Source organism: Brachyhypopomus gauderio, chromosome 6, assembly GCF_052324685.1.
Source record: "Brachyhypopomus gauderio isolate BG-103 chromosome 6, BGAUD_0.2, whole genome shotgun sequence".
In the NCBI taxonomy this organism is placed as follows: Eukaryota; Metazoa; Chordata; class Actinopteri; order Gymnotiformes; family Hypopomidae; genus Brachyhypopomus; species Brachyhypopomus gauderio.
The window spans coordinates 1,662,058-1,689,988 of record NC_135216.1 but is presented as its reverse complement, the minus strand read 5'-3'; the positions used below and the strand labels follow the sequence as shown (position 1 = coordinate 1,689,988).

Genomic DNA, 27,931 nt, shown 5'->3' with positions numbered 1-27,931 from the left:
AGACGATGACACGCGGACTACGTGAACACACGCCCAAAGGGGAGGGGCCAGGGTCCTCAACGTGACAAATGCACTCTATTTAACAGAGACATGGGCTAGAGTAAACGAATAGTTTTAATGAAGCAGCTCCTCCTGGATACAGTTATGTTCATCAACCCCGTATCACTGGGCGTGGAGGTGGAGTAGCCACAATATATGACACAGATATAGGTTTTACTGTAAAACCTATATAAAGGAATTATATTAATTATATAATATGTGGAATAATCTTCCTGCCTTTATTCGGGACTCAGACACAGTCTCAATGTTTAAAACTCGACTAAAGACTTTAAACTTCTGTTTAGTTTGGTCTTTGAATAATCTGTTACATATTTACCACATCACATATCTTTCTTCTCCGAGGTTCACTTGGGGAGTAACACTGCAGTCGGAGCCTACAATACCAGTATCATCACTCCGACACGGAATGAAAACCTGGCGTTCATCACAAGACATTTACATTAACAATATCAACACCCAGAACTTTCATTCTAGTTACCTTATACTTAGCCTGATTGTGTGATTTATTTGTGACTTGTGTATTCATCTGTATAATTTGTTTTTGTGTAATTTGTGTGTTAACGGGCCGCCCAATGGAGGATGGGTTCCCTTTTGAGTCTTGGTTCTCCCGAGGTTTCTTCCTATTCCCCACCATCTAGGGAGTTTTTCCTTGCCACTGTCGCCTTTGGCTTGCTCATTAGGGATTTGGACCCATAGTATTGTTAACCTTGTAAATCCTGTAAAGCGCTTTGTGACAACATGTGTTGTGAAAAGCGCTATACAAATATATTTGATTTTGATTTGATTTGATCGAATACTTTTTGCACTTTACTGTACCTAGGCATGAAAATTGGCAGTGCAAATAAGTTCTGTCTGACGTTTTGTCTTGCTGCTGCAAGCTTGATTAGAGTTCAAAGTCATATTATCATAGCTGTAAAAGAAAGTTTGGTTAGATGGGGACATGTACAGTGAAAGGAAATGGCTGGAGAAATAGAAATATTTGTGCTTTCTTAGCCAATGCTAATTCTTGATACAACAGCTCCCATATGGTGCTCCCTTGCGAGCTCAGACTCCTTCTTTCAGAATACCGATTCAAACATTTTGGTCTCTTCCCTACCACTGTCTGGCCCCAAGGTTTACACACATGATTGGGTGTGTTCAAGGTTACACAGCCCTGCAGACAGACTGGACACTCACAGTGTTCAGATGCAGCCTCTGAACTCCACTCTAGTGTGATGTATATGCTTGTAAGAAAGCATGCACATGGAAAAATAGATAGAGAAACAAAGGGAGACGATTGACAGAGTCTGACTAAAAGAAAGAAAACTGGCAAAAGGACAATTAGATACTGGTATGTCAGACAGATATGGGAAGAGACAGACAGAGAGAGAGGGGATGGGGGTATTCTTAAACCATAACTGAGATAACCATCAGCTCAAGAGATTCTTACTCTAGATGTTATAGCCAAATTCACCATAAAAACCCTTTTCAGTTTGTAAAAGATTGTTATGCTAAGTTATGGTGATAACAGACTATGTATGTAAACTGGAAAAATACATGGTAAAAATTACTGCAAAAAAAAAATTAGTAAAAAATAAACTCACACTAAGACATGCTGACTTACTGACTGACTGACTCAAATCTCATAGCATACTGAAGTGTGTGTGGTGTGTGTGTGTGGTGTGTGTGTGTGGTGGTGACGAGGGAGCAAGGAGGGAGGGAGGAGAGGATGACGGGGAGAGAGAGAGGCACACACGCTCACACAGCTTCGCGGAGCAGGGGACAGAGAGAGAAACGCAGAGAAGAGGACAAGGGAGAGGAAGAAGAAAGAGAGATGTGTGCTGAAAACGCTCCTCTTCCTCAGTCACAGACCGGCCCTTACTGAGACATCATGGGCTGCATTGGCTCCCGCACCATCAGTAAGACCCCCAGCTTTTTCTTCCTTCTCTCACGGGGCTAAAGATAGGAACCGGGGCGGGAGTGGACGATGCTCACGCCCCCCTCCCCTCCACAGTGTGTGTGTTTCTATGGAAACCATTTGGTTAAGGACTGCTTGTCTTCAAGGCTAAAGTGTGATTTGGTGTGGTGCTGAAGGGCTGCTAGGAGACAATGGAGGAACCGAGGAATGGTAGTGGCTTAGGCAGGCCGTGTGCAGATGAGGGGGGTTAACCGGTGCAGTCTGACGCGAGTGGGAGATGGGGGGAGGGGGGTTGGTGTTATAGGGACAGGGATGAAGGAGAGAAAGAGAGAAGAGGGTGGATGAAAGAGAATCTTTAGTGGTGATATGGTGTGATATGGCATGCAGTGATAGGGGTGCATAAAAGAACTGAGGTAGATGGTGTCTGAAAAAAATTATTTGACTTTCAATAGAGCGGAAAAAGAAAGGACGCTTGTGAGAGAAGATGACTGTGTAAATGTGCATACTAAGGTCAGGACAAGTGCTGCTTTTTGTGAAAATAGCAGTGATTTACAGATCTGCACCATGGTGTGGGTGTGTGAGTGCATTTCAGGTTAAGTGGTATAAAAAAAAATGATCCCAGATATTCACACACCTGTGATCTTCAAGGCACTCGGCCGGTCCTGCAAAGGCGACAAATGCAAGCAAGCTCAGGTATGACACAGAGCCGGTGGATTTGTAGTTACAGTAGGTCAAATTCTGCTATGTCAACACTGCCGGTGGCTCCTGAAGCGTGACGGTAGTCCCACACCTCACACCCGTCCCAGCAGCCCCATACTGTCTCGGCCAAACACTGAACGCTCTGGGCAGTTCAAGCAACAACTGCCGTGAAAAACGAAACAAAAAGGCATTGCGTTTAGCCTAGTATTTTTTTACAGAATTTTTTTAACTGGTGCTATTGACAATCCAAGTCAAGAGCGAATCCATAATACAGCAGTTCGCAATATACATTTGTCATGTTCGCCAGGAATGTGCACCGTTCAATGAGTGGAGATACCTAGGAGTGCAGCAGCCTATCAAAATAAACACAGGCAACTATCCACGTCAGAATGAAATAAATAACTGGCACCGTAGTTGACCTTTGATTGTCATTGAGCTAGCGTCAGAGGCTCAGACAGTGCAGAGGGAAAGTGTGGTTTCTTTCTAAGCAAAAAAAGGGACAGAGCACATTTAAACCTACAGTATGAAATTAGGTTTGAAAATGGAATTAATTGATCTAACATTTTTCTCTCCCCAAGCCAGTTTTTGGGGATTTTCCCTAAATAAAATGCATTTTAAGTGGCATGATCTGAAGTAATTGGGTAAAAGTAAATTCATTTTGGGTGTGGAATTTGTTTGCTTATTTTTGAGGAGAAACATGGTTGTTGTATTTAGAATAGGTAAATATAAATAGATTCTGGTTTACAGTGACTATGGAGAAGAGAGCCACATATTTGTGCAATATGGGTCAAGTGCTTTCCATACAATAGTCTGCTGTTTGCTTTGATAAGAGAAAGGTATTTTTCTATTTAGATTAGCAGAGTAAAGTGCCCTTCAATATGCATTATTAATAAACTTTTATTTTTGCAATATTAATCAACAATACTTTTTATTTCATGTTGTTTAACTTCATTATTATTATTATTATTATTATTATTATTATTATTATTATTATTATTCCATTGTAGCATATATAATGCAGAATATAGAATAAGTCTGTTTATGAGTAATTTAAGGACATCATGATGTCTTAAATCACTTAGTGAAATGATTTAGTACTAATACAGTATACAAGTCTAAATTGGAAGCCTTTAGGGAGACTATGATATTTACCTTTGAGTATCAGCTCGGGCACATATTTGCTCATTTGATATTACAATGATGTTATGCAAGAATTGAAGACTGAGACAAAAAAATCAGCTGAAACTTCCCCCACTATCTTTAGTAGTATGAGGTGTGAATGAAGATCAGATGTATGAATACTAAACAGAGATGTCATGCCAAACTGTATGGAACCTTTCTGTTCTGAAACAGGAAGTGTTTGATCAAAGCTTTGGAGAACATTGCTTCCACTTGCAATCAGACTTGAAGAATACAGAGAATAAGAAATATTTATCCTCTGTGATGTTGCCACTTTATGAATATTGCTTACCAAGCTAAATAAAAAAAGACACTTTACATTTAAAGGTCCAAATAATATGCAGCACCATAATTATTGGCACCCCTGGATAAAATGTGTTAAAAAGCCTTAAAATAATCTTACTTTGAAAAAAAAAATCAACTCAAGAGAAAAGAAATAAATAATCCTGACTTAGAAATAATTATTTCCCATGAAATAACCTGTTCCACAGTTATTGGCACCCTTAACAATTTCTTGGAAATAAATGTGTGAACCATTTATGTCATTTCTTTTGTAGTTTATAAAATGGATCAAAGTATCTAGGAACCTTTAATTAGTAATTCATCACGTCCTGTTTCCCTGGGGTATAAATATGGCATTACACAGAGGCCTATTTCTCTTACTCACTCTTAAACATGGGAAAGAAAAAAAAACATACAACTCAAGTAAGGCAGATGTGTGTCGACCTTCATAAATCAAGCAATGGGTAAAAGAAAATAGCCACTCAGCAATCATGATGAGCAATCATGAAAAAGTTCAAAACATCTGGAACAAGCCTGGAAGAGGACGCGAGTGTATATTGCCAACATGCACAGTGAGAAGGATGGTAGAGAAGTAAAAGGTTCAAAGCTCACTGTAAGAGAATTGAATCAAATGGTAGCATTATGGGGTTACAAACAACCACCAGGCACTATCTACATGCCAACAAGCTGTTTTTCCTGAGTTATACTCATAAGTGTAAATGGGTGGAGTTTGCCATGCAGTACTGGGATTTTAACTGGGACTGTGTGCTTTGGTCAGATGAGACCAAGATAGAGCTTTTTGGCAACAAAGACTCTAAGTGGGTCTGGCATAACACAAAAGATGAGTACGCAGAAAAACACCCATTGTTAAGTATGGCAGAGGATCGGTGATACTGTGGGCCTGTTTCTCCTCCAAAGGACCTGGGAACCTTGTGAAGATACATGTGATCATGAACTCCTTGGAATATTAGGACATTTTGAATCAGATTCTGGTGGCATCTGCCCAAAAGCTGAAGATGGGTTGTCACTGGGTCTTTCAGCAAGATAATGACCCTAAACATGTGGCCAAATCTACTCAAAAATGGTTCACAAGGCATAAAATCAAGCTCTCATGGCCATCTCAGTCCCCAGCCCAATAATTGTGGCACACATGATTTCATTCAAACTTTATTTTTTAATGTGTGGTTTTTTCCCCCACCAAATGGCACGTCAAGTCAAAGTCAAAGTCAACTTTATTGTCATTCAGACTTTACACAAGTGCACAGCTGAACGAGATTGCGTTTCTCCAAACTCCAGTGGTAAAGCACTGGAACCCAGAGTGGCCACTGCAATTACTGCGCCACCGTTTACGCAGAATGGGAGAGAAACATAGAGATAAACATTAGGAGGAGACAAAAAAATATGACCACAGATTATTCTCACAAACAGGACAACAGTCTGTGTGCATGCAAAAAATCCCCATAGCACATACAGCATTGATAACACAGACAGTAAGCAGTGAGAGGCGTGGTCCATTCAGAGGGGGAGGGGGGAAGCCAGAGGCCTGGCACACAGTCTTTGTGTCAAAGTTCGCGGTAGAAGGCGAGAGCCATCTCTGACAGTCTCTGTGTGGGGGTAGGAGCAGGTAACCAAGATGACGACCTTCTTGAATTAAAGCTTAGATTGTTCTTATTTTCCATTAAACAATAATTTATTAGAAGTCAAAAAACACTTCTAACCAGGGGTACCAATAATTATGGAGGGTGCTGTACTAGATTAATTGCTCTGTGCTCATCCAGGTTATTAGTTATTTACTAATTAAATTTTTTTGTACAATTGTATAATTGTACTTATTCAGGTGATGTACTAATCCAGATTATTAATCCTTGTTCGTGTGTTATGGCTGTTGCATACATTTGTAACACTTTGTTTTTGGGCACTTGGACTATTTCACATGGAACGTGATCATTTGGAACAGCAGGAAACAGGAATGTGAGAATGATGATGCACGCACACTCTTGACAGTTCCAGTGTGGTGTCACAGGCCACACACACACACACACACACACACACACACACACTTTTAATCTGTTAAAACTTCAGTTTACAGTAACAGGGGGTGAAATCTTTGCCAAGACACTATAGTGTCATATTTGGAGTAAAATATTGGGTTATGTTTTCCATTGTAATTTTTTTTAACAATTGGCAACATGCTACTCAAATTTCAGGAACTGGAAATGAAATATTTTTTGGTGGTTGTAAATATTTTATATTTGCCATGATGTAAGTAGCTATGATGTCCTCATATGATGTTATCCTTTATGTGTTTTAGATCACTTTAGGGAGAGAGCAACGATATTTCACTTAATATTTCGTTGAGGTTATATTTAGGTCATATTTAAAGTTTAAAGCTAAACCTGTGTTAATGAGTGTTGTTGTTAGCCAATCACTCAGAGGAAATCAGTGGGCAGTGCTACACTGACTAAAATGTTTTGATCATATTTCCTTACAACTCTGTGTGTGTGTGTGTGTGTGTGTGTGAGGGAGAGAGACAAAGGGATACAGACACGGCGGTCTGTCCTGGGTCTCTCCCTGCAGTTTGTTTTGGTCTCCTCTGAATTCTCATCTTACTCAGGTATGGCTACATTAGTAGTACATTAGTCTCTTGACTACATTAGACATGCTTACGGACAGACAAATGGACAAACACCTCACACATTCCAATCTTGTATGAGATGGAGGGGTGGGGAGAGGGGGCTGTGCCTTGTAACTGCATGATCCAGCGCACACTATGATTGACATAGTCCAAGGTGACTGGTTGAGGCATTGACTGGTATGTTTCTAGTAGATGGCCCAAACTGAGGAGGGGTGCAAGAGAGAGAGAGTGAAGACTGCAAAGAATGAGTCAGAAGAGAGGAAGGAGGGGGAAGGGATGGCGGAGAGTGATGCGGATGCCGGAGAGCGATGTAGAAGCAGATAGTCCAAGACAATATTGGGAGAAAAACCGAATAAGTGATGAGAATGTCACACAAAGGGAGAGGACAACAAAGTGAAATACTGTAAATAGAAGGTGAGATACAGCGTAAGGCAGAAGTCAACTGGAACAGGAGTGAATCCCAGTAAACAGAACTGTGGTTCATTTTAGAACATATTTTACATTATGCAATAATAGCATATTCAACTAACTGGCTTAACTTCAGCTGCGCCTCTCACTCTGCTCAGAACTACATTAACTCTCACACCTGGTCGCTGTATTGTATTACACTGATTTTGTTAGATATAACCTCCCTGCACCTATTCATCAGGGACTGTTTTATTAGATACATTTATCTTATAGGCACATTTAAAGGTGTGAAATTACAGACCACAATCCATATGTTATGCACAGTGTGACAGCCACTCACTATCATCAGTGGTCAGTTTGATAGTCACTCACTATCATCAGTGGTCAGTTTGATAGTCACTCACTATCATCAGTAGTCAGTTTGATAGTCACTCACTATCAGCAGTGGTCAGTTTGATTGTCACTCACTATCATCAGTGGTCAGTGTGACAGCCACTCACTATCATCAGTGGTCAGATTGATAGTCACTCACTATCATCAGTGGTCAGTGTGACAGCCACTCACTATCATCAGTGGTCAGATTGACAGTCACTCACTATCATCAGTGGTCAGTTTGATTGTCACTCACTATCATCAGTGGTCAGTTTGATTGTAACTCACTATCATCAGTGGTCAGATTCACAGCCACTCACTACGGTCGGTTTCTGACCTCTGCTAATTAATTTTTGTTGGGTGGGTGTTGGTGGGGGGTAGTAAATCATTCCCAATGTTGACATAGTAGTATCATGATATTCTATTGTAGAGTTGTGGCATTGCTGCTGGTCTAATTGCATTGATCTGTGTTCAGCAACCACTGAAACAATGTTGGAGGATAGCTAACTTCAATTATACAAGGTAACAGATGGGCTGTCGGTTCTAAATGGACTCCTACAACCCACTTATAATCAATAAACATTTCTAATGTGTAATTGGTAATGTTTCTAAAAGTGTATGATGAGTGTAGAAATATGAGAATACTCAATTCATAAAAATTCTTTTTTACATAAGGCAAAGAGTTTCAGGCAGACAGTGGGTGCCATAAGCAGAGAGGTTTTGTTCCTGAGGAAATGTCAATTTCCCTCACACTATATAGCTTTCAGGAACAAGCTGTGATGACAGCAGTCACTCCTCTTCAGTCAATACAGTCACGATTTGTATCTTGCAATTTGATAATGTGTGGGTGGGTAACATTTGGAAGCATTAACAGACCTAAGTACTTAAGGCTAAGAGCATGGATATAATACCGCCAACATTGTAACAGCTCTTTCTTGCAATATGTATGAAGGAGAAAACACGGAGATACCCAAGCAACAGTCCTTCATGGACATAGACTGCACTAAGTCCCACAGTGTGCACCTTACTGTCTAGAATTAGACAGTTCACCAGGTGTAGACACTATGGCATCCTAGAATCGCATACAAATATCTTATTCATCTTTCCTTCATAGTCTTCTTACATATGTAATTGGATAACATGTACTAGACACTAATTATGCAGTTTTTTCTTCAAAAGGAGAATGAAAAAGACAAATACCACTAAGCTGCAAAGCTGGGTAAGGACATGCTGTAGCCTGTTTGAGCAGAGCTTGCGCCTGTTACTTGTCTCCCAAATCCTGTAGATTGTCCACGGTTCACATCTCCCACTGGGATCTGAGAGTTCAAAGAGAGGGATTCCCTCAGCCATTCATGACAACGGCACAAATACTTGTACTGGATATAGTAGACGATCACTTTATGGTGCATAAAAAAAATGAAATGAGAACTTGCCTAAAATGGTTCATCCTGTTGGGAATGAGAGGGATTATGTTGATCACTAAGAATAATACAATACTGCTAACAGTTATAAATAAACCCAAACATACACATGATTCCATGTAGTTCTCCAGGAGTGAGTGTTCATAATGGAGAGAAGTGACATGATAAAGGAGACAATATGAGTGTCCATAATATCACATTTGTCCCTTCTGCAATTTTCACAAAGTATTTTTGAGGTTTAAAGTAGTAAAGGAAGTCAAATCTGAAAGACATTATAACATTAGAATATTATCTTTGTATCTCTCCATGTCTGCTGGAATTTCAGAATAGGTGTACTAGTACAGGCCAAAGCTTGTTATTCAAGAGTTATACATGCCTCGGAGAAACTGCTGGTAAAGCTTCAGATTTCCATTCTGTCTGTGTTTGGCAGACATGTAGCAGCAGTCCAGGGACACATGGTTGATAAAAATGGAAAGTTTGGATCACAAAGCTGCTTGATTGAAATGTAACTTTTTACGAGTAAAGAGGATCGGTACGCCAAGGCCCCGGCCTTCGGCCACCACTCAAACCACAATACACCAAATCCCTAGTACTACCTCTCCCACAGGTGGTGGGCCCATGGGAGAGTGAACCCATCTCCTTTGGGCTGTGCTCGGCCGGGCCCCCACATCGACGTAGAGGAGCCAGTTGAGGTGGTTCGGGCATCTGGTCTGGATGCCACTTGGCCACTTCCCTAGGGAGGAGCTCCAGACATGTCCAACTGGGAGGAGACCCCGGGGAGGACCCATGACACACTGGAGACAATATATCTCTCAGCTGTCCTAGGAAGACCTTGGTATCCCCCCAGAAGAGCTAGAAAAGGTTGTATGTCTGTCTAGAAAATTGTATGTCTGTCTATGGTTATTTGTGCTTCTTGGCAAACATCTAACTTGCAAAACACTAGATAATGACATTGACTCCTGTAGTTTAGTAGTAGTCTGACTCAATGGTATCTTGAATTCTGGCCTATCCGTACTATTTCCTAGGATGAATTCTGTGATCAGATGTAAAGCACCTTGTAAGTCGTTCTAGATAAGAGCGTCTACTAAATGCCGTAAATGTAAATGTAAAAGGTGGCTGGGGAGAGGGAAACCTGGGCCTCTTTGCTTAGGCTACTGCACATGGACCCGGATAAGCAGATGAAAATTGATGGATGGATGAGTGATGTAGAAGCAAATGTAGAAGCATTTGGAATGGTAGAGCATGTGAGATGTGGTTGCTTTTGAAAACATAAATGTTGATAAGATCATCAATCTCCATCCTGTAATAGAACAATATAAAATCTCTTTTGCCAGGATTTTTGATCTCACGTAGTATTATATTGTAGGACATGAAGATTAAATAAATCTTTTAGTGGCTCTAGAATCATATGTGAGTATAACATTTGCCCTGTGACATTGTTATCCACTACACTATACCAACCAATATTAAGGTGTTTGTTTGAGCTGGCCAATTTTATCATTTATGAACCGTGACATAATTGCCATTGCTTTCATTCTAATGTGTTATGGTAGATCAAGAATTATTGACAATTGAATGATGAACAACACCTGCAGAGGTATTGTTGATTTTGCTGTACTTCCTTATAGTGACTGTGACGGATGTGTTTGAAATGCATTTGGTGAACCGCAACACAAGTAAATAATAAATGATAAAGACAATTTGTTAATAGCCAAATGTAGTGACAAAATATAGCACCAGTCAAAAGTTTGGACACACTTTTTTAACTCGTTTTTACTATTATGTACATAAAAAAACAGGGAAGGTTTCAAACCAATGAAATAACAAAAGTGTTATGCTGTGTTAAACAAATATTCACTATCTTAAATCTTCAAAGTATCTTTCATCTCCTTTGATGACAGCTTTGCACACTCTTGGTGTTCTCTTAACCAGCTTCATGAGGCAGACCCCATGATGTCCTGAAGAAATGGTCATATAGAAGCAGCAGGGTGAGGAACTAAAGTTCTGAAAGAAACCTATTTGCTGAGGACACGTCTAAAACTGTGTGTGTGTGTTCTGAAAGTGGATTTTTCTATAGGCTAACAAAATTATATTTGTCTTAGAAACAAACTTATGCATAATTCAACAGATTAAAATCATTACTATTAAAACATTCATTCAGTCAGTTCTGTCCAAACTTTTGAGTGGTACTGTATACCACTGTCATCCCTTATATTAATATACTGTATTATGGAACAAATGTGCTTATTCATCGCTGTCAGATGGATGGATAGTTTTGTTTAGAGAAGCAATGTAGTTCATGTCTTGAAGGATCTGAATATGATTCCTGAATATGAATATATGAAGTTAACTCCTCAACTTATTGGTGATGACTCAGCTGACTAACTCTGTAGTCCACGTTTGAGTTCTGATAATATTTCTGTACTCCATATCTAGTTATATGTACCAACTATTTTCTATTTTCTAGAACTTTGCCCAAATACTGGCTTCATTGTTGCATAATTGATCATCACTAGACCTTTTAATTCTATCCTACAGCATTTGGTATATTTGTGCAAAGTGCTTTTTGGTAGTGTCATCATGCTTTGCACAATGTATGGTGTTCAAGGGGAGTGAGATAAAGAAAGACTATGTCAGATGACCATGTCTATTTTCAGTGCAAAGTTACTCAGCAAATTCAATTTTTGTGATATAGGTGGAATGTGAAAAGCACAAGCAAAATATGTGCTTGTAAGTGAATAATGTCCATAACATTGTATAGAAGAAATTCTGTTCCAAATACTTGTTTGTACCCGTGTGTGTAAGGACCTCTGTCTCCACTAAGCACAATGGCAAAACCAGGAAATACAACAAGGGAACATGTCACTACGTTGCCTTGTTGTATTTCCTGGTTTTGCCATTGTCCTTAGTGTGGCTGTTTTAAAGGCTATACATCAAGTAATATGATTTGTTTAGAAGACAGAAATTAATAACCACACTGTTAAAATTTTATTCAATTCAACCTTGTGCAGTCTGCTAAGGACTGCACTGATATAAAAACAGCACGTCTTTGAGATATACCCTCATGAATCCACACCATGTAGCACTGCTAGGTGTAAGATATTGTGATTGCAACATAAAAATAGTTCATTCTCTCCTCCCATCTATATTTTATATATATTATACTATAACCTGAGCATGGCTGCAGCACCACTGTCCCTCTGTTCCCCTCCCCACTCTGTGAAGTATGTAAATCAGCCTCATGGATTCGCCCTTAATCAGACTGTGGGTTTCTCTCTGTGCCACTGGGTCCCCCTCTGTAAGCGACCTTTGGGCATGGCATTGGATGGAGGCTCCTCTGCATTCTGGGCACCAACACCTGCCAGACCCAAATGTGGTGTAGTTCCTCAGCTGCTGCACATGGTTCCTGGCAATGGCACACAGCCATCCTCCCTTCTATTGTGATAGGCATGACAATGGCACAAGCTCTGCATGAGAAATGCAATGCTTTCTCAATTTTCCTGAGATGCCCTCTTCTCCGTTTTGGTGATTTAGTCACAGAGATCTCCTTGGTTTTTTCCTATGCTTTAGAAGTTCATAAAAATTGCTATGAACCATACCTGGATCTAAATATTATGTGGTTACTATCAATCTATCAATCAATCAATCAATCAAATTGCATTTATATAGCGCTTTTTACAACAGTTGTTGTCACAAAGCACCTTTCAAGTGTCCGAGCCCAAGCCCCCAGTGAGCAAGCCAAGGGCGACAGTGGCAAGGAAAAACTCCCTATAGCATGAGGAAGAAACCTTGAGAGGAACCAAGATTCAGGGGGGAACCCATCCTCCTCTGGCTGATGCCGGTCACCATGACAACAATTTAAAAAGAGAAAAAGGAAAAGATTTGAGGGATAAATAAAGTCCATCTTGGTGTGTATTTATAAACACGAGTTCTTTATGTAATTCCTGTTCAGTCCCAAATGTCTTGATGGTTGGTTATGTTAGTCATAGCAGAGGAGAATTCAGAGCGGTGAGAGGGCCCAGGGTAGTGGGTATATCCTTCATCCACACTGGTTAATCAAAGTCAAAGTCAAATTTATTTATATAGCGCTTTTCACAACAAATGTCACAAAGCAGCTTTACAATTGTATGGGTCCAGATCCCTAATGAGCAACCAAAAGGCAACAGTGACAAGCAAAAACTCTCTATGATGGTGGGGATTAGGAAGAAACCTCGGGAGGACCAAGACTCAAAAGGGAACCCATCCTCCATTGGGCGGCCCGTTGGCACAAGTCCGTGGTCGCAGGATGGTTCTACAGTTAAAATTAAGGTTCTTGTTCCCCGGCCAAGTAGTCACAGTCCCTTCAGTGTAGATGGTGAGCCTCAGGTAGGAGCTAGCATCAGGACGTCCACTTGCGGAAATGGCACATCCAACCCCGGCATCAGTACATCCACCGGCAAGCCAGACCATCTCCCAGGTGCTTGTAGGTGCTTGGGTAGAAGTATGCAAAAAGATAGACAATATGGACTGAGTGTGTGACATAAATTTAAACCACCATTGATTTAAATGTACGTAGCTTACGTGCCAGTGATTAGCATGTGGCTCCGGCAGGCTAATCTATAGCAGCATAACTAAAGGGAGGGATTCGGAGGTGACCACAGTCATGAGGGCTCACTGAGACATTGCTTTCCTGTCAGGTCATTGTCACAACTGAGTGATGCCATGACAGCACCTCCTGATTTTGCCAAGTCAAAAGTGTCCTGAGGGCAACAATTTTGATGATGTCCCAGGGCCAACATACACCCCGGCCAATCAAAAGCACTTAATGTCTATGACATCATCAAAATGAGCCCGTTTAATTTTCTGAAGAAATTCAAATGAACTAAGGTAACTGACTTCTGCCAAAGCCTCAGGTAAGCACAATTATATTAATTTCTTGCATTTACATTTACAATTTTTACATTACAAAAATGTATAAAAATATATTTAGAATATTAATTCGAACAATAAAGGAATATTATAATACATAAAATATTACGATTTACAGTGAATGGTGCATAAATGCTTAAATAAATATAGCGGTGCATCCCTACTTCGCGGATTTTCGTTTATCGCGGGTGGTTCTGGAACGTAACACACGCGATAAACGAGGAAACACTGTACATGAAATACAGGTATTTCGATGCAGTGCTGATGTTAAGCCAAATTTGTAGTTAGCTTATCTAGCTAGCTGTCCTAGCTAACTAGCAAGAACGACCAGCTCCACAGTGCATAGGAATGTAGGGATATATATACATTCATTTCCATATATCTGTATTACTTATATAGACAGTACTAAGATAAGCAGACAGGTTTTGAAAAGCATCTTCTTGAGTCCATCATAATGTGTGTCGTCCTGAGTCCATCATAATGTGTGTTGTCCTGAGTCCATCATCGAGTGTGTCGCCCTGAGTCCATCATAATGTGTGTCGCCCTGAGTCCATCATAATGTGTCGCCCTGAGTCCATCATAATGTGTCGCCCTGAGTCCATCATAATGTGTGTCGTCCTGAGTCCATCATTATGTTGTCCTGAGTCCATCATAATGTGTGTCGTCCTGAGTCCATCATAATGTGTGTCGTCCTGAGTCCATCATAATGTGTGTCGTCTTGAGTCCATCATTATGTTGTCCTGAGTCCATCATTATGTTGTCCTGAGTCCATCATTATCTGTGTTGTCCTGAGTCCATCATTATGTGTGTTGTCCTGAGTCCATCATTATCTGTGTTGTCCTGAGTCCATCATTATGTCGTCCTGAGTCCATCATTATCTGTGTCGTCCTGAGTCCATCATAATGTGTGTTGTCCTGAGTCCATCATAATGTGTGTTGTCCTGAGTCCATCATAATGTGTGTTGTCCTGAGTCCATCATAATGTGTGTTGTCCTGAGTCCATCATAATGTGTGTCGTCCTGAGTCCATCATTATGTGTGTCGTCCTGAGTCCATCATTATGTGTGTTGTCCTGAGTCCATCATAGTGCGTGCGTGTTGTCCTGAGTCCATCATAATGTGTGTCGTCCTGAGTCCATCATTATGTTGTCTTGAGTCCATCATCGAGTGTGTCGCCCTGAGTCCATCATAATGTGTGTCGTCCTGAGTCCATCATAATGTGTGTCGTCCTGAGTCCATCATTATGTTTGTCGTCCTGAGTCCATCATTATGTTATCCTGAGTCCATCATTGTGTGTGTCGCCCTGAGTCCATCATTGTGTTTGTCGTCCTGAAGATGAGTATACTTAAAAACTGTTTTATTTGTTTTTATTGTCATATTCAGATTGAAGATGGAAGACTGCATTAGAAAAATGGTCTTTCAGGAAGAGAAAAGAAAATCACACAACAAAGAAGCAAATCTAGAAGTCCACATCTTAACAAAAGAAAAGAATCCTGAAGAATTCATAATGAATATAATAAAGACAATGGGGTCCTCTTTAGGAACTTTTAGATGTACTTGCTCTTCGAGTGTTACTGACCAAAGGAACGGATACTATTTATACCACTGCAGCCGCTCTGGAAAACCTAGACCTCGAAGCCATAAGGCAAAAGGATGTAAGGCCTATATTTCATTTAAAATAAAAACAGAATGGGTCAATTATATTGCAATAGTACAAAGAACATTCAATGTGCATTCAGGCCACAGCCCAGATGACCAATCAGAGGGACACGTGCAAAGTATATGTCCTGAGCTAGTTAAAGAAATTGAAAACTTTTTACAATTGGGTGTGAAACCAGATACCATTCTTGTCAAAGCTCATGAATGGGCTAAGGAGAAAGGATATCATGACTTGAACAGCCGTGCCTATTTTGTTACACCAAAGGACATTGAAAACATTCGAACATGCATGATGCGTAGATGCCGTTTACACAAAGATGATTCCCAAAGCACATCAAAACTTCTTGAAGGCCCACTCAAGGAGCATGTGATTTTCTATCAAGCCTACACTGATTCCACAGATCTCATCATTGTTATTCAAACACCATCTATGTGGAACAATCTTGAGAAATATGGGAAAGACATTGTGTTCATGGATGCCACCTATTGTGTAAATCAGTATGACTTCCCTTTATTAACACTTGCCATTAGAGACAGCCATGGTCACGGCATACCTGTTGCATATCTCATCTTAGGAAATGAAAAGCAAGCCACACTTGAGCTGGCATTAGAAAAACTGAGGCCTGTATTCACAGTAGCGCCAAGGTAATAATACATGCATGTAGAAATATAAATGTCTCTGATTTTAAATAATTATTCCAACAAATTGTTGTTTTAAAATAGTTATATTAGTTATATTTTCTGTATTTATATCTGTTGTATTTTTTTTCTTGTAAAGATGCTTCATGGTGGACAAAGACCAAAGACAAATTAATGCTCTTCGGAAAGTATTTCATGAGTCAGACATTTTGCTCTGCTGGTACCATGTTACACAAGCAAGTACATTTTAATATTGTTGTCAGTGAAAATTTTTTAGGAAAGTATATTTGTATACAACATTGCATAAATACTTGCAATTTTCTATCTGCCTTAGTAATGGAATTTTAAAGCATAAATGTATGCAAATTACCATAAAATATATACACAATGTTTTTTTTGTACGTTTTGTAATGGAAAAACATGTTTCTTTTCTTAAATTACAGGCAGTGATGCGCTGGCTATCAAGAGGAGAATCTGGTGTTAGTGGAGCTGATAACGCAGAAACAAGACAGGGCATCATGCAGTTTTTCACAAAACTGAAATCATGCTCTACAGTATGTTGTATTACTTTACTGTTTCTGTGTGGATACATATAAATCTGTAACAAATATAGATAAATGACAGGACATTAATATTAAAATGCTGCATATATAATTCTTGTATGACAGAAAGAAGAATTTAATGAAACCTCAGAGATGTTCCTTTGCCAGTTTGCCAAGTTTAAAGAAGTATGCATATACTTTCAAAACAACTGGGAGAAAATTGGTCATATGTGGGCTGACTTTGGTCGATGTTATAACCATGGTGACTCCGATACCAACAATCTTATAGAACGGTAAATTTCTGCTTATTAACTTATAGGGCAGTAACTTATTCATTATGATAAAAAAATTGTTTGTGCTAATCCATAGTATATGGACATATAATACTCATCTGTCATAGAAAAACTTTCTTAATTTATCCACATAAGTTATTAAAAATATTTCTAGGTAGTTTCCCTTAATGGGGACAATTATAGTCTAATATCTAGAATAAACATGTTTAAAATTTCAGTAGGTGTGAAAATATTTACTTATTATATGTTTGTATTTTGTAAATGTTACAAGTTTTAACTTTTTTTTTTTCAAAGCTTTTTTCACCGCCTCAAGTACCAGTTTCTTTGTGGTGTAAGAAACCGAAGACTGGATAACCTCATTGAATTGCTTCTGGGGAAGACAAACACATACTTCAACATAATTCAGGATCTGCAGGCAGTCGGAAGGGTCTTAAACCCTCTGGAGGCAGTTCAAGAAAGCACTTTTAAATGTGCCAATAGAATGCGAGAAAATGGTTGGATGGGTAAAATTAATTTGATACAGACAGATACATTTATATATCATGTGCCATCAGAAACCTCTTTAGAAGTGGTTTATAATGTTTGCCCTGCAGAACATTATTGTAGTTGTGTCATTGGTTGTAGAGGTCGAACATGTAAGCATTTGCTTTTGATAAATCTTTTACAAAAGGATGATGAGGAAATCTTTCCAAATATAAGCACACAATTACAAGTGCATGCTAATAACTTGCTTAAAAATTGCAAGTATACTATTCTTTGCCAAGACAACAAACAACTGATCATTGAAGGTCTGTGCAGAAAAGGCCCATTTAAACCATGCATTACTACTAACACATGTACCTGTTGTTCTTTTTCACATTATAACAAATGTGCTTGTCTACTTGTTGCACATGAACTTTTTGGAACAGCTTTGGAATCTGTGGCCATTCCACAATCACAGAGTCCATGTCTTTCAGCAACTGTTGATGTCAACCAAAGGCACAGTTCCTCAGTAAGAGAGCTTAAATATATACTGGAAGTTGTTTGCAAATGGAAAAAGGTCCCAGTGCATATATCAAATAAGATACATGAGCTTGGAGTCGAAGTGCATAGAGCAAACAATCAAAATGCATCAAGCTTTATTAAGAGCTGCAGTGATGACAAAACAAGGAAAATATTTCCAATATTTCAAAACAGAACAAAAAAGAAAAAAGCCAGTCAATGTGATAAGGCAGAAAATTTAAAAAGCTTTCCAATGAAAAAAAGGCAAAAACTAATTAGAAAATGTAAGAGACTAAAAAGAATACAAAACTAATTCACATATTGTAAAGAGTACAATGAAATTTGTAGTATTTTGGATTTGGAGGTTTTTTTTTTACTATTTTAGTTGATCCTCTACAAAAGATAGGCAAAGATCTGTTGCAACTGGGCCAAAATTGTGTGTTTTTAAAGAAAAGTCAGAATCTGGGCCCAACTCATGCAGGTTTTGTCTTATCTTCTTTATGGTTTTCCTATAGAGAAAGAAAAATAAAACATAGTGAACTTTGCACTTCTTAATAGTCTGCTGGGAATAAAATGTGTTTATGTGTATGCTTAATATGGTGTTGATTTTTTAAAGCTAAATGTATAATGTAGCTCAGTGTAAAATATGATAACACATTCATTAAAAACCTGTGAAATGTCATTATTGTCTTTCTTTTCTTTGTTTGTTTAACAGTGAAATTAGATTTTTAGGTACCAGTGTAATTGTCTCCACCATTCTTGTGCAAGTAACTCATGTGGACTGCAGTTTTTTAAAATATAACAATAATTCTACAAAGAATTACTCCACCTTTATTGTTGAATCCTTAACCCAATACATGAATAATGACCCTTGTAGTGTACTTCAGCTTACATTGTGACCGCTGCATCATCGGGTGGTATGCCCTGAATGAGTTGGGCCTTGGGGAAGTACTTGGTCAGGCTGGATCCATAACCCAGAGCAAGGTCCTGGGCTTCTCCCTCTGTGAGAGCACTAAACATGCTCACCTGGGTCTTTGCCTTCTTTGGTTGGGCTAATACCTCTCTGGGAATGTCCCGTTTCCCAACCTGTTAAAAAATATAATTAATTATAAAAACTCGTACTTTCTTTTGTCAGTGAAAATATTTGTATATTTGTACTCAAAATATGAAGAAACAGTAACCCTGATCAGGCTTCTCAATACGTTTGCTGACATATTTTCTCCTTTCACGCGTCTCTTAATTTCTTCCTCATCAACACAGTAATGTTTTCCTGTTACTGTTAACCTTCCAAGGACATTGTACACTTTTCCTTTGCTTTCTATTCCTTGCTTTTTCTGACTCCATTCTCCTTGTCCTGTCGATTCTTCCTCCTTTCCATACCCCTCAAGGCTTTCATCTTCCTTTACTAAAGCTTCAAGTAGATCCACAACATTTTCCTTTTCACCACAACCCACACCATGCGTCTTCTCTTGTTTTTCACATTCTTTGCACTCGATTATCTCATTCTCTTGACCTAAATTTCTAATTGTCCCTTTTTCACCTGTTTTGTCCTCTGATTTCTTCTGTTTGCCCTCTCTGTTGTCATTTTTCTTTTCTTTTGGACATACTTTCCATTCACTTTCCCTTTTAATTTGATTACTGCTTCTGTTTTTTCTTTTCATGGCTATCTTGTCTTCCTCATTGTTTCTGACCTCTTCTGTTTTGTCATGATCTTTTTGCCTCTCATTGTTTTCAACTGTGAAAGCATGAGATTCAAAATGTTTTAAAAAATAAGCAATTATGAAGATGAAAAGGAACGTTTAATTTCAATGGTACACTAAATGACAGTTGGTGCATAGTGATGAAGAATGGAGATGCTACCTGCACAGACTTCACAGGAACTGAGAATATTCTCTTTGAGCTCTTTCCTTGCTGTCTTTGCATCCTCCATTGTGAACCAGTGGCTTTTATCAATTATGTCTTTTGACACATCTATTGGGAGATCCTAGGTGAGAGTGACAATCATAATATGAAAAGGTCAGTTTATATATTAGATTTATAAATTTGACTTTTATAAATCAAAATTTCTCAAGATACATTTCTCAAGATACCTCCAGGAACCGCCTTGCAAACAAGATGACAAAAATGCCACATTCTGTTGATCCACTTTGCTGGGGAACAGTAACAGAAATAGCAGGAAGGGATGCAAAACTTCTTGGAGTTTTGTGTGTCTGTTCCCAGGCTGCACTTAAAAACCTGTTAAAGAAAATAAATTGTTTTTATAAATTATATAAATATATACTGTACTATGCAAAAATGATAATAAATTATACCATTCATTTATTTTTTAAAGATAGAAACAGAAAATACAGAAAATATCCCCACAAAAAAACGTTAAAGCTATCAAGCTATCAGCACTTAGTGTGACCTCCCTTGTCACTAAGTATAAGTATAAGCATTAAAATTTTGTTTTGTAGAGACTGAAGTAATTTTCTGAAGTAATTATTTGGTTTATTATACCAGATTTTAAAGAATGCCAGGTTGCTACTATTACTACAGTGTAAGAGGAGGTTACACTATATATTGTTTTTAATACTGCTTACAAATTACATGAATTTTCTGGTTGTATTTTAATAAATTGTAAATATTTAAATATACCCTCTGATATTGCAAATGGTTTCATTGCCACCAGATCTCTGTAAAGAATCCAGGATAAGGATACAGGGTCTGATAAGACAAAAGTGGCACCATAATTAACGGTACATCTAAAATGTTGCTATCTATCGAGTAGGTGTTCAGTATAGCAACCACATTAAAATTGATTAAGAAAACCTGAAACACATCACCTTGCCTTGCCTTGTTTTTTTGTTTCAAGAGGGTCCAGTCCTGGAAAGCAAATAATCAGCAGCCTCCAGTGGTTTCTGTTAAAATTCCCCAAATTCAAAGTCAAAACAGAGGAAGAGAAAATATTATTCAGACAGGAGCAACCACACCTCAAGCAAACACTCTACACCTTGATTAAAGTAAAAACTAGGGTTAGTGTCTATTTCTACTAAACTAGGGTTAGTGTCTATTTCTACTAAATATTTTGATATAGCCTCATTGACTAAAATCCACTCCACTTGTAGTTTATGTGTAGTTGTTTTCCAGAATAAACACTGCCATGTGAACATATACTTACTAGTGGTGGGACTTTAACGCGTTAATTTCGATTAATTAATTACAGGAAAATTAACGCACTAAAAAAATTAACGCATTTTAACGCATTTAACGGACGAGACACTTTTGCACCGTGGAATGTTTCTCAGTGCGCGAGTTCCGGGCATACAGATTATGGACACACAATAAGATCATGATGGAGATGACTGAAGAGGCTACGCTGGTGGATGGGAAATTTAAATATAAGAAACTTTCAGATGGAAGTACAAACAAAAATAGTGTTATTTACACTTTATGTAGGAAGGAGTTCGCTTATCACAGGAGCACTTCCACCCTTCGTTGCCACCTCAACGCAAAACATGTTGCGGCTAAAGCTGGGCGTACACTGTGCGATATTTTAAATCGTGTACTCAGCTCCAGCTCAAACTGTACGACTAAATCGCAGGGAGAGTCGGCTCGTGGAGCTGCTTCAACAGTGCGATACTCTCACGAGGAGCGATTTGAATTTCAAACATGTTTGATGTTCTTGCGACGCTGCGATTTCTGATCGGGAGTTGGTCGTGAGGTGTGAATCGTTCCTCGTTTACCTGTGTAAACTATACGATGCACGACACGCGATTGAGCCGAAACGAGTGAAAAATCGGCTGAAAATGGGCCAAAAATCGCACAGTGTACGCCCAGCTTAACGCGCAGGTCAGTAATGATAACTTAGCTGCTAAATGTATTCCTAGTACGATAGGGTGACCAAACGTACGTAATTCACATCCTGTGAGGAAACGTCCTGGTTTTTAAATGACCTTCATTGGACCATTAAGACTGGATTAAACTTTCGCGAATGGCCGTAGCGCGCGACTCCGCACGCGTTTATACATGATGCGTCACATTATTTGTGTTGTCCGCTCTCTGTGGTCGAAGATAAATGCTTACAAGAAGCGCTGCGAATTGCGTCAACTGATGCAAGTTACGAACTACCGTCCAGGGGTGAGTTTCCCAAAACGTTCTTAGCGCCAAGTACTTCTTAACCTCGTACGTAAGAACGAGGTGACGAAGTACTTGGCACTAAGAACGTTTTGGGAAACTCACCCCAGAAAGACAATGTCGAAGAAAATCCAGCAGCTGTATGATGAGGAAAGAATTAAAACAGGTTATTGTGAAGAGTGCCACAAATGTGGCTCTGACTGGGGATCACTGGACCTCTGTTAGCAACAAGAATTATCTTGGTGTGACAGCTCATATTATAGATGATGAATCTATAGATGATGAAGATCCAGTCATTTGCTTTGAGCATGCAGAAGACCACTTCTAGGCACTATGAAGATGCCTATGGCAGAGGCCTGGGAAATTAAAGAAAGTCTACCATCTAAAATGGTATTAAAAAACATCTTCTGATTTACTTCAATTCTTCCAATATCCTGAGCAAAACTCCCTAAATTAAACAACATTTTTGGTCAGAATTTCCAATGTTCTGAACTGTTTTCTGCACACTACACATAAATTGGTCTTCGTAGTAGACTGGTGGAAAAATAAACAAGATGTTGAAGTTTATGATTATGTTAATTGATTCATTCATCATTCAAACTTAAATTAATATTTCTCATGTTAAATACTGAAATGCGATTAAAATGCGATTAATTTCGATTAATTAATTACAAAGCTTCCGATTAATTCGATTAATTTTTTTAATCGCGTCCCACCCCTAATACTTACCCATTCACATGTTGACACATGAAAAGATACTCCCGACTGAAAATTCTTCCAGCTTTCACCCAGGATATGGCTTCATTGTAATCACCTTGGCAACTGAAAACAAGTGAGAAGTTAAAAAATATTGTTTACAACTTAAAATGAGTATTAGAATGATATATATATATTAATATTATATATTAAAAGTCCTCACCAGGATTTTGCTCAAGCTTGCTAGATTTTCTAATTAGCAATCCAGGTAAAATTTGTGGAATCAACACAATCCAGGGAGCCTGAGCAAAATCCTGGTGAGGACTTTTAATCGCGGCACCTGGAATTGACAGCACTAATATATATATATATATATATATATATATATATATATATATATATATATATATATATATATATATAAACTCAGATGTATAAAATGCACAGCACAACGCCATGGATTCAAGTTTTAAACATAAGAAAACACAAACATATAAGGCTATGATATTTTTCTAGTCTGGGGAATCTGTGCCCTACACATTTTATCCCTGGCCTAACACCTATCCAGCCCATGAACTTGCTAATCAGTTGTTGGGCTGGATCAGGTCTGTTGGGGCAAGAAGCAGTGGAACTTTGCAAGTGCACCTATCCTCTAAGAGCAACCATCATGAAGCATGGCTGCTCATGATGTCATGAAGTAACAAACGTCTTACCTACGCTCCAGTTTGTTACCAAATAAAACAGGAAAGAAGTAAGTCTTTCTCTGTAATGGGGGACGTAGAGATGAATAGATATTCCTAAAAATATTAATGAAAGATAATTAAGCTCAATAAAATGTCAGGTCAGACTGTTGTAGTTAATGTAGTGCAGTAAGAGTGGTTACTATTGGGACAAAGCATTTACAGATCTCACCTATATGGAACCTATTACTTCTAATTTGGTTATTTTGTAAATTTGACTCAAATTGCATTAAACAAGCTTGTAAAATATGTAAAATTTTATTTGTAAAATTTACCCAAAAATCTTTCATTCTAACCTGAATTCTAGTTCTAGAATGACATCATCGATCCACTGATTGTCATCGAGTGTAGCTAGGGAGTCACTGTATACAACAAGACTGGTTGGCTTGTGTCTCCATCTGTAGTGAACAGTAAGAGAAAAACAATGACACTGATGCAAATAAACTATACTCAATCAAACTAATGTACACAATGTAAATATTGTTTTAATTCAAATATAGTGCTTCAAAAAACTTACAATTTAAATATAAACTTACTTTTCAGCAGCCATTTGGTTATTCCTGACCAGTAAATGTAGTTGCTGAAAAGGAAATACGATATAATAAGAAGTATAACCAACATCATGATTAAAATGTAACTTATTTTATGTTATAACATTATTATTGTTGTTGGCAGAACAATAAACACAAGGTCAACACACATTATGATGGACTCAGGACAACACACATTATGATGGACTCAGGACAACACACATTATGATGGACTCAGGACGACACACATTATGATGGACTCAGGACGACACACATTATGATGGACTCAGGACGACACACATTATGATGGACTCAGGACGACACACATTATGATGGATTCAGGACGACACACATTATGATGGATTCAGGACGACACACATTATGATGGACTCAGGACGACACACATTATGATGGACTCAGGACGACACACATTATGATGGACTCAGGACGACACACATTATGATGGACTCAGGACGACACACATTATGATGGACTCAGGACGACACACATTATGATGGACTCAGGACGACACACATTATGATGGACTCAGGACGACACACATAATGATGGACTCAGGACGACACACATTATGATGGACTCAGGACGACACACATTATGATGGACTCAGGACAACACACATAATGATGGACTCAGGACAACACACATAATGATGGACTCAGGACAACACACATTATGATGGACTCAGGACAACACACATTATGATGGACTCAGGACAACACACATTATGATGGACTCAGGACAACACACATAATGATGGACTCAGGACAACACACATAATGATGGACTCAGGACAACACAGATAATGATGGACTCAGGACGACATAATGATGGACTCAGGACAACACACATTATGATGGACTCAGGACAACACACATTATGATGGACTCAGGACAACACACATTATGATGGACTCAGGACAACACAGATAATGATGGACTCAGGACGACATAATGATGGACTCAGGACAACACACATTATGATGGACTCAGGACAACACACATTATGATGGACTCAGGACGACATAATGATGGACTCAGGACAACACAGATAATGATGGACTCAGGACAACATAATGATGGACTCAGGACAACATAATGATGGACTCAAGACGACACACATTATGATGGACTCAGGGCGACACACTCGATGATGGACTCAGGACAACACACATTATGATGGACTCAGGACGACACACATTATGATGGACTCAAGAAGATGCTTTTCAAAACCTGTCTGCTTATCTTAGTACTGTCTATATAAGTAATACAGATATATGGAAATGAATGTATATATATCCCTACATTCCTATGCACTGTGGAGCTGGTCGTTCTTGCTAGTTAGCTAGGACAGCTAGCTAGATAAGCTAACTACAAATTTGGCTTAACATCAGCACTGCATTGAAATACCTGTATTTCATGTACAGTGTTTCCTCGTTTATCGCGTGTGTTACGTTCCAGAACCACCCGCGATAAACGAAAATCCGCGAAGTAGGGACGCACCGCTATATTTATTTAAGCATTTATGCACCATTCACTGTAAATCGTAATATTTTATGTATTATAATATTCCTTTATTGTTCGAATTAATATTCTAAATATATTTTTATACATTTTTGTAATGTAAAAATTGTAAATGTAAATGCAAGAAATTAATATAATTGTGCTTACCTGAGGCTTTGGCAGAAGTCAGTTACCTTAGTTCATTTGAATTTCTTCAGAAAATTAAACGGGCTCATTTTGATGATGTCATAGACATTAAGTGCTTTTGATTGGCTGGGGTGTATGTTGGCCCTGGGACATCATCAAAATTGTTGCCCTCAGGACACTTTTGACTTGGCAAAATCAGGAGGTGCTGCCATGACACAGCTGGATGACAGCATCAACATCTCAGATTACCAGAAATCTCAACGTCTGGGGGCCTCTGAGCCACACACATTACAAAGGGAATATTAGCTGAAGGCTTGATTAAATAGGTGAGTCTTAAGTCTAGATTTAAAGATTGGAACTGTGTCAGAATCTCGGATTGGAGCTGGAAGGCTATTCCATAATTGAGTGGTTTAAAAGAGAAAGTTCTGCCTCCAGCTGTAGTCTTACCAATTTTTGGAACTAGGAGAAATCCAGCATTTTGGGAGTGCAAAGGGTGAGATGGGTTGTAGTAAGCAACGAGTTCATTCACCATTTAATGCCTTATAGGTTAAAAGAAGAATTTTCAATTCAATTCGATATTTAATCGGAAGCCAGTGTAATACCACGAGAGTGGGACCAATATGATCGAATTTTCTAGCCTTAGTTAAGACTCTAGCTGCAGCATTTTGTACAAGTTGTAGCTTCTTTATGGACTGTTTAGAGCATCCAATTAGAAAACTATTACAGTAGTCCAATCTTGACAAGACAAAAGCATGGACCAGCTTCTCTGCAGCAGCTTAAGAATGTAAGTGTCTCAGCTTGGCGATATTACATAAATGGAAAAAGGCAGCCTTAGTGACATTGCATAAATGTGTGTCAAATGAAAGATCCGAATCAATAGTAACACCCAAGCTTTTTGTGGTAGATTTAGGTGTTACTGAAAAACCATCTAGGGTAAGGGGAATATCATTCCAATTGCTTCTAGCAGCTTTAGGCCAAAGAATCAGCACCTCAGTCTTATTGGAATTTAGTTTAAGAGAATTAGACGCCATCCAGTTTTTAATGTCCTGGACGCAGTTCTCAATCTTGAGAGTTGTAGTGATATCATCCGCATTGGAAGATATATATAACTAAGTATCATCTGCATAGCAATGGAAGCTAATACCATGCCAACGAATGATGGTGCCCAGTGGTAGCATATATAATGAGAATAATATGGGGCCCAGTACAGATACTTGTGGGACACCACATTTTATCTTAGAATGCTCTGAGTATTAGTTGTTTACTAGTACAAATCGATAACGATCTGTTATGTAGGACCTGAACCAGGAGTGTGCTTGACTTCTTATGCCAATGAGTGTCTTCAGCCTATTAAGTAGGATATTATGATCAATGGTGTCAAAAGCAGCACTGAGGTCTAGCAGTATGAGAAAAGAAATGTGTCCTTTATCAGAGGATATTAAGAGATCGTTCAGTACTTTAGTAAGTGCCGTTTCAGTGCTATGATGGGGTCTAAATCCAGACTGAAAATACTTTTAAGACATATTCTGTCTGTAAGAAGGAAGAGAGTTGTGAAGAAACTACAGATTAGAAATTGGCCTATAGTTGGACAGTTCCTGAGGGTTAAGACCAGGTTTTTTAATTAGCGGCTTGATGACTGCTAGTTTAAATGAACTGGGAATGTAACCCAGGTTCAGAGAATAGTTAATTGTAGTAAGCAAAGGTTCTACATTGCTATGCAGTAATTCTAGATGGGTTGATATGGCATCTAGTATGCATGTGGAGGGCTTAGTAGATTCCACCAGTGAAATAAGCCCCTCACGACCAATTGGGGAGAAGGACTCTAACAGGGCATCAGAGCTGACCAGACAGCTGTCAAGGTACATTTGCATGTTGACAGGCTCTGAGATAGCACTACTAATTTTTTCCCTAATTTTATCAATCTTATCATTAAAGAATTTCATAAAATTGTTACTGCTGGACTCTAGTGGTATTAGTGAATTGATTTGTTCATGGATCCTCGTAAGGCTGGAAACAGTTTTAAATAGGAGTCCTGAATTGTTTTTATGTTTTTGTATTAAAGCCGATAAGTGTCACGTTGAGGACCCCGGCCCCTCCCTTTTGGGCGTGTGTCTACGTCGTCTACGTCTACTCGTCTGCGTCTGTGGATCTCCGTGGGTGTGGTTGTGTCTTGTGATAATCCGTCTCACCTGTGGCTCGTCTCGTAATCA

General features: G+C 38.8%; 3 protein-coding genes and 1 long non-coding RNA gene across 6 annotated transcripts in view; 2 read left to right on the top strand and 2 right to left on the bottom strand.

Annotated features, from left to right (window-relative positions):
- Positions 1–1,774: 1,774 nt before the first annotated feature.
- fam131ba (family with sequence similarity 131 member Ba) overlaps positions 1,775–27,931 on the top strand; it is a 98,038-nt gene continuing 71,881 nt past the window's right edge. For 2 of the 3 annotated variants that reach the window (XM_077008073.1, XM_077008074.1), the window contains exon 1: positions 1,775–1,958. In XM_077008073.1, coding sequence (XP_076864188.1) covers positions 1,931–1,958 — 28 coding nt within the window. In that variant the 5' untranslated portion in view covers positions 1,775–1,930. The remainder of the gene's footprint in view (positions 1,959–27,931) is intronic. The other variant, XM_077008072.1, reaches the window with a different exon arrangement.
- On the top strand, positions 15,441–18,322 carry LOC143516460 (uncharacterized). Its single transcript, XM_077008070.1, has 5 exons — positions 15,441–16,162; positions 16,296–16,396; positions 16,604–16,710; positions 16,825–16,991; positions 17,286–18,322. The coding sequence occupies exons 1-5, from the start codon at positions 15,807–15,809 to the stop codon at positions 18,283–18,285; spliced, it is 1,731 nt and encodes a 576-aa protein (XP_076864185.1). The 5' UTR covers positions 15,441–15,806; the 3' UTR covers positions 18,286–18,322.
- LOC143516461 (uncharacterized) lies at positions 18,155–20,949 on the bottom strand. The gene is made up of 7 exons (XM_077008071.1): positions 20,798–20,949; positions 20,610–20,678; positions 20,063–20,207; positions 19,833–19,956; positions 19,154–19,707; positions 18,865–19,058; positions 18,155–18,481 (listed from the first exon to the last, which is right to left on the bottom strand). Exons 4-7 carry the CDS (start codon positions 19,900–19,902, stop codon positions 18,349–18,351), a joined length of 951 nt encoding a protein of 316 aa, XP_076864186.1. The 5' UTR covers positions 19,903–19,956; positions 20,063–20,207; positions 20,610–20,678; positions 20,798–20,949; the 3' UTR covers positions 18,155–18,348.
- On the bottom strand, positions 22,814–25,758 carry LOC143516113 (uncharacterized). Its single transcript, XR_013131566.1, has 5 exons — positions 25,743–25,758; positions 24,061–24,104; positions 23,821–23,922; positions 23,498–23,581; positions 22,814–22,910 (listed from the first exon to the last, which is right to left on the bottom strand). It is a non-coding gene; the product is annotated as an uncharacterized LOC143516113 (long non-coding RNA).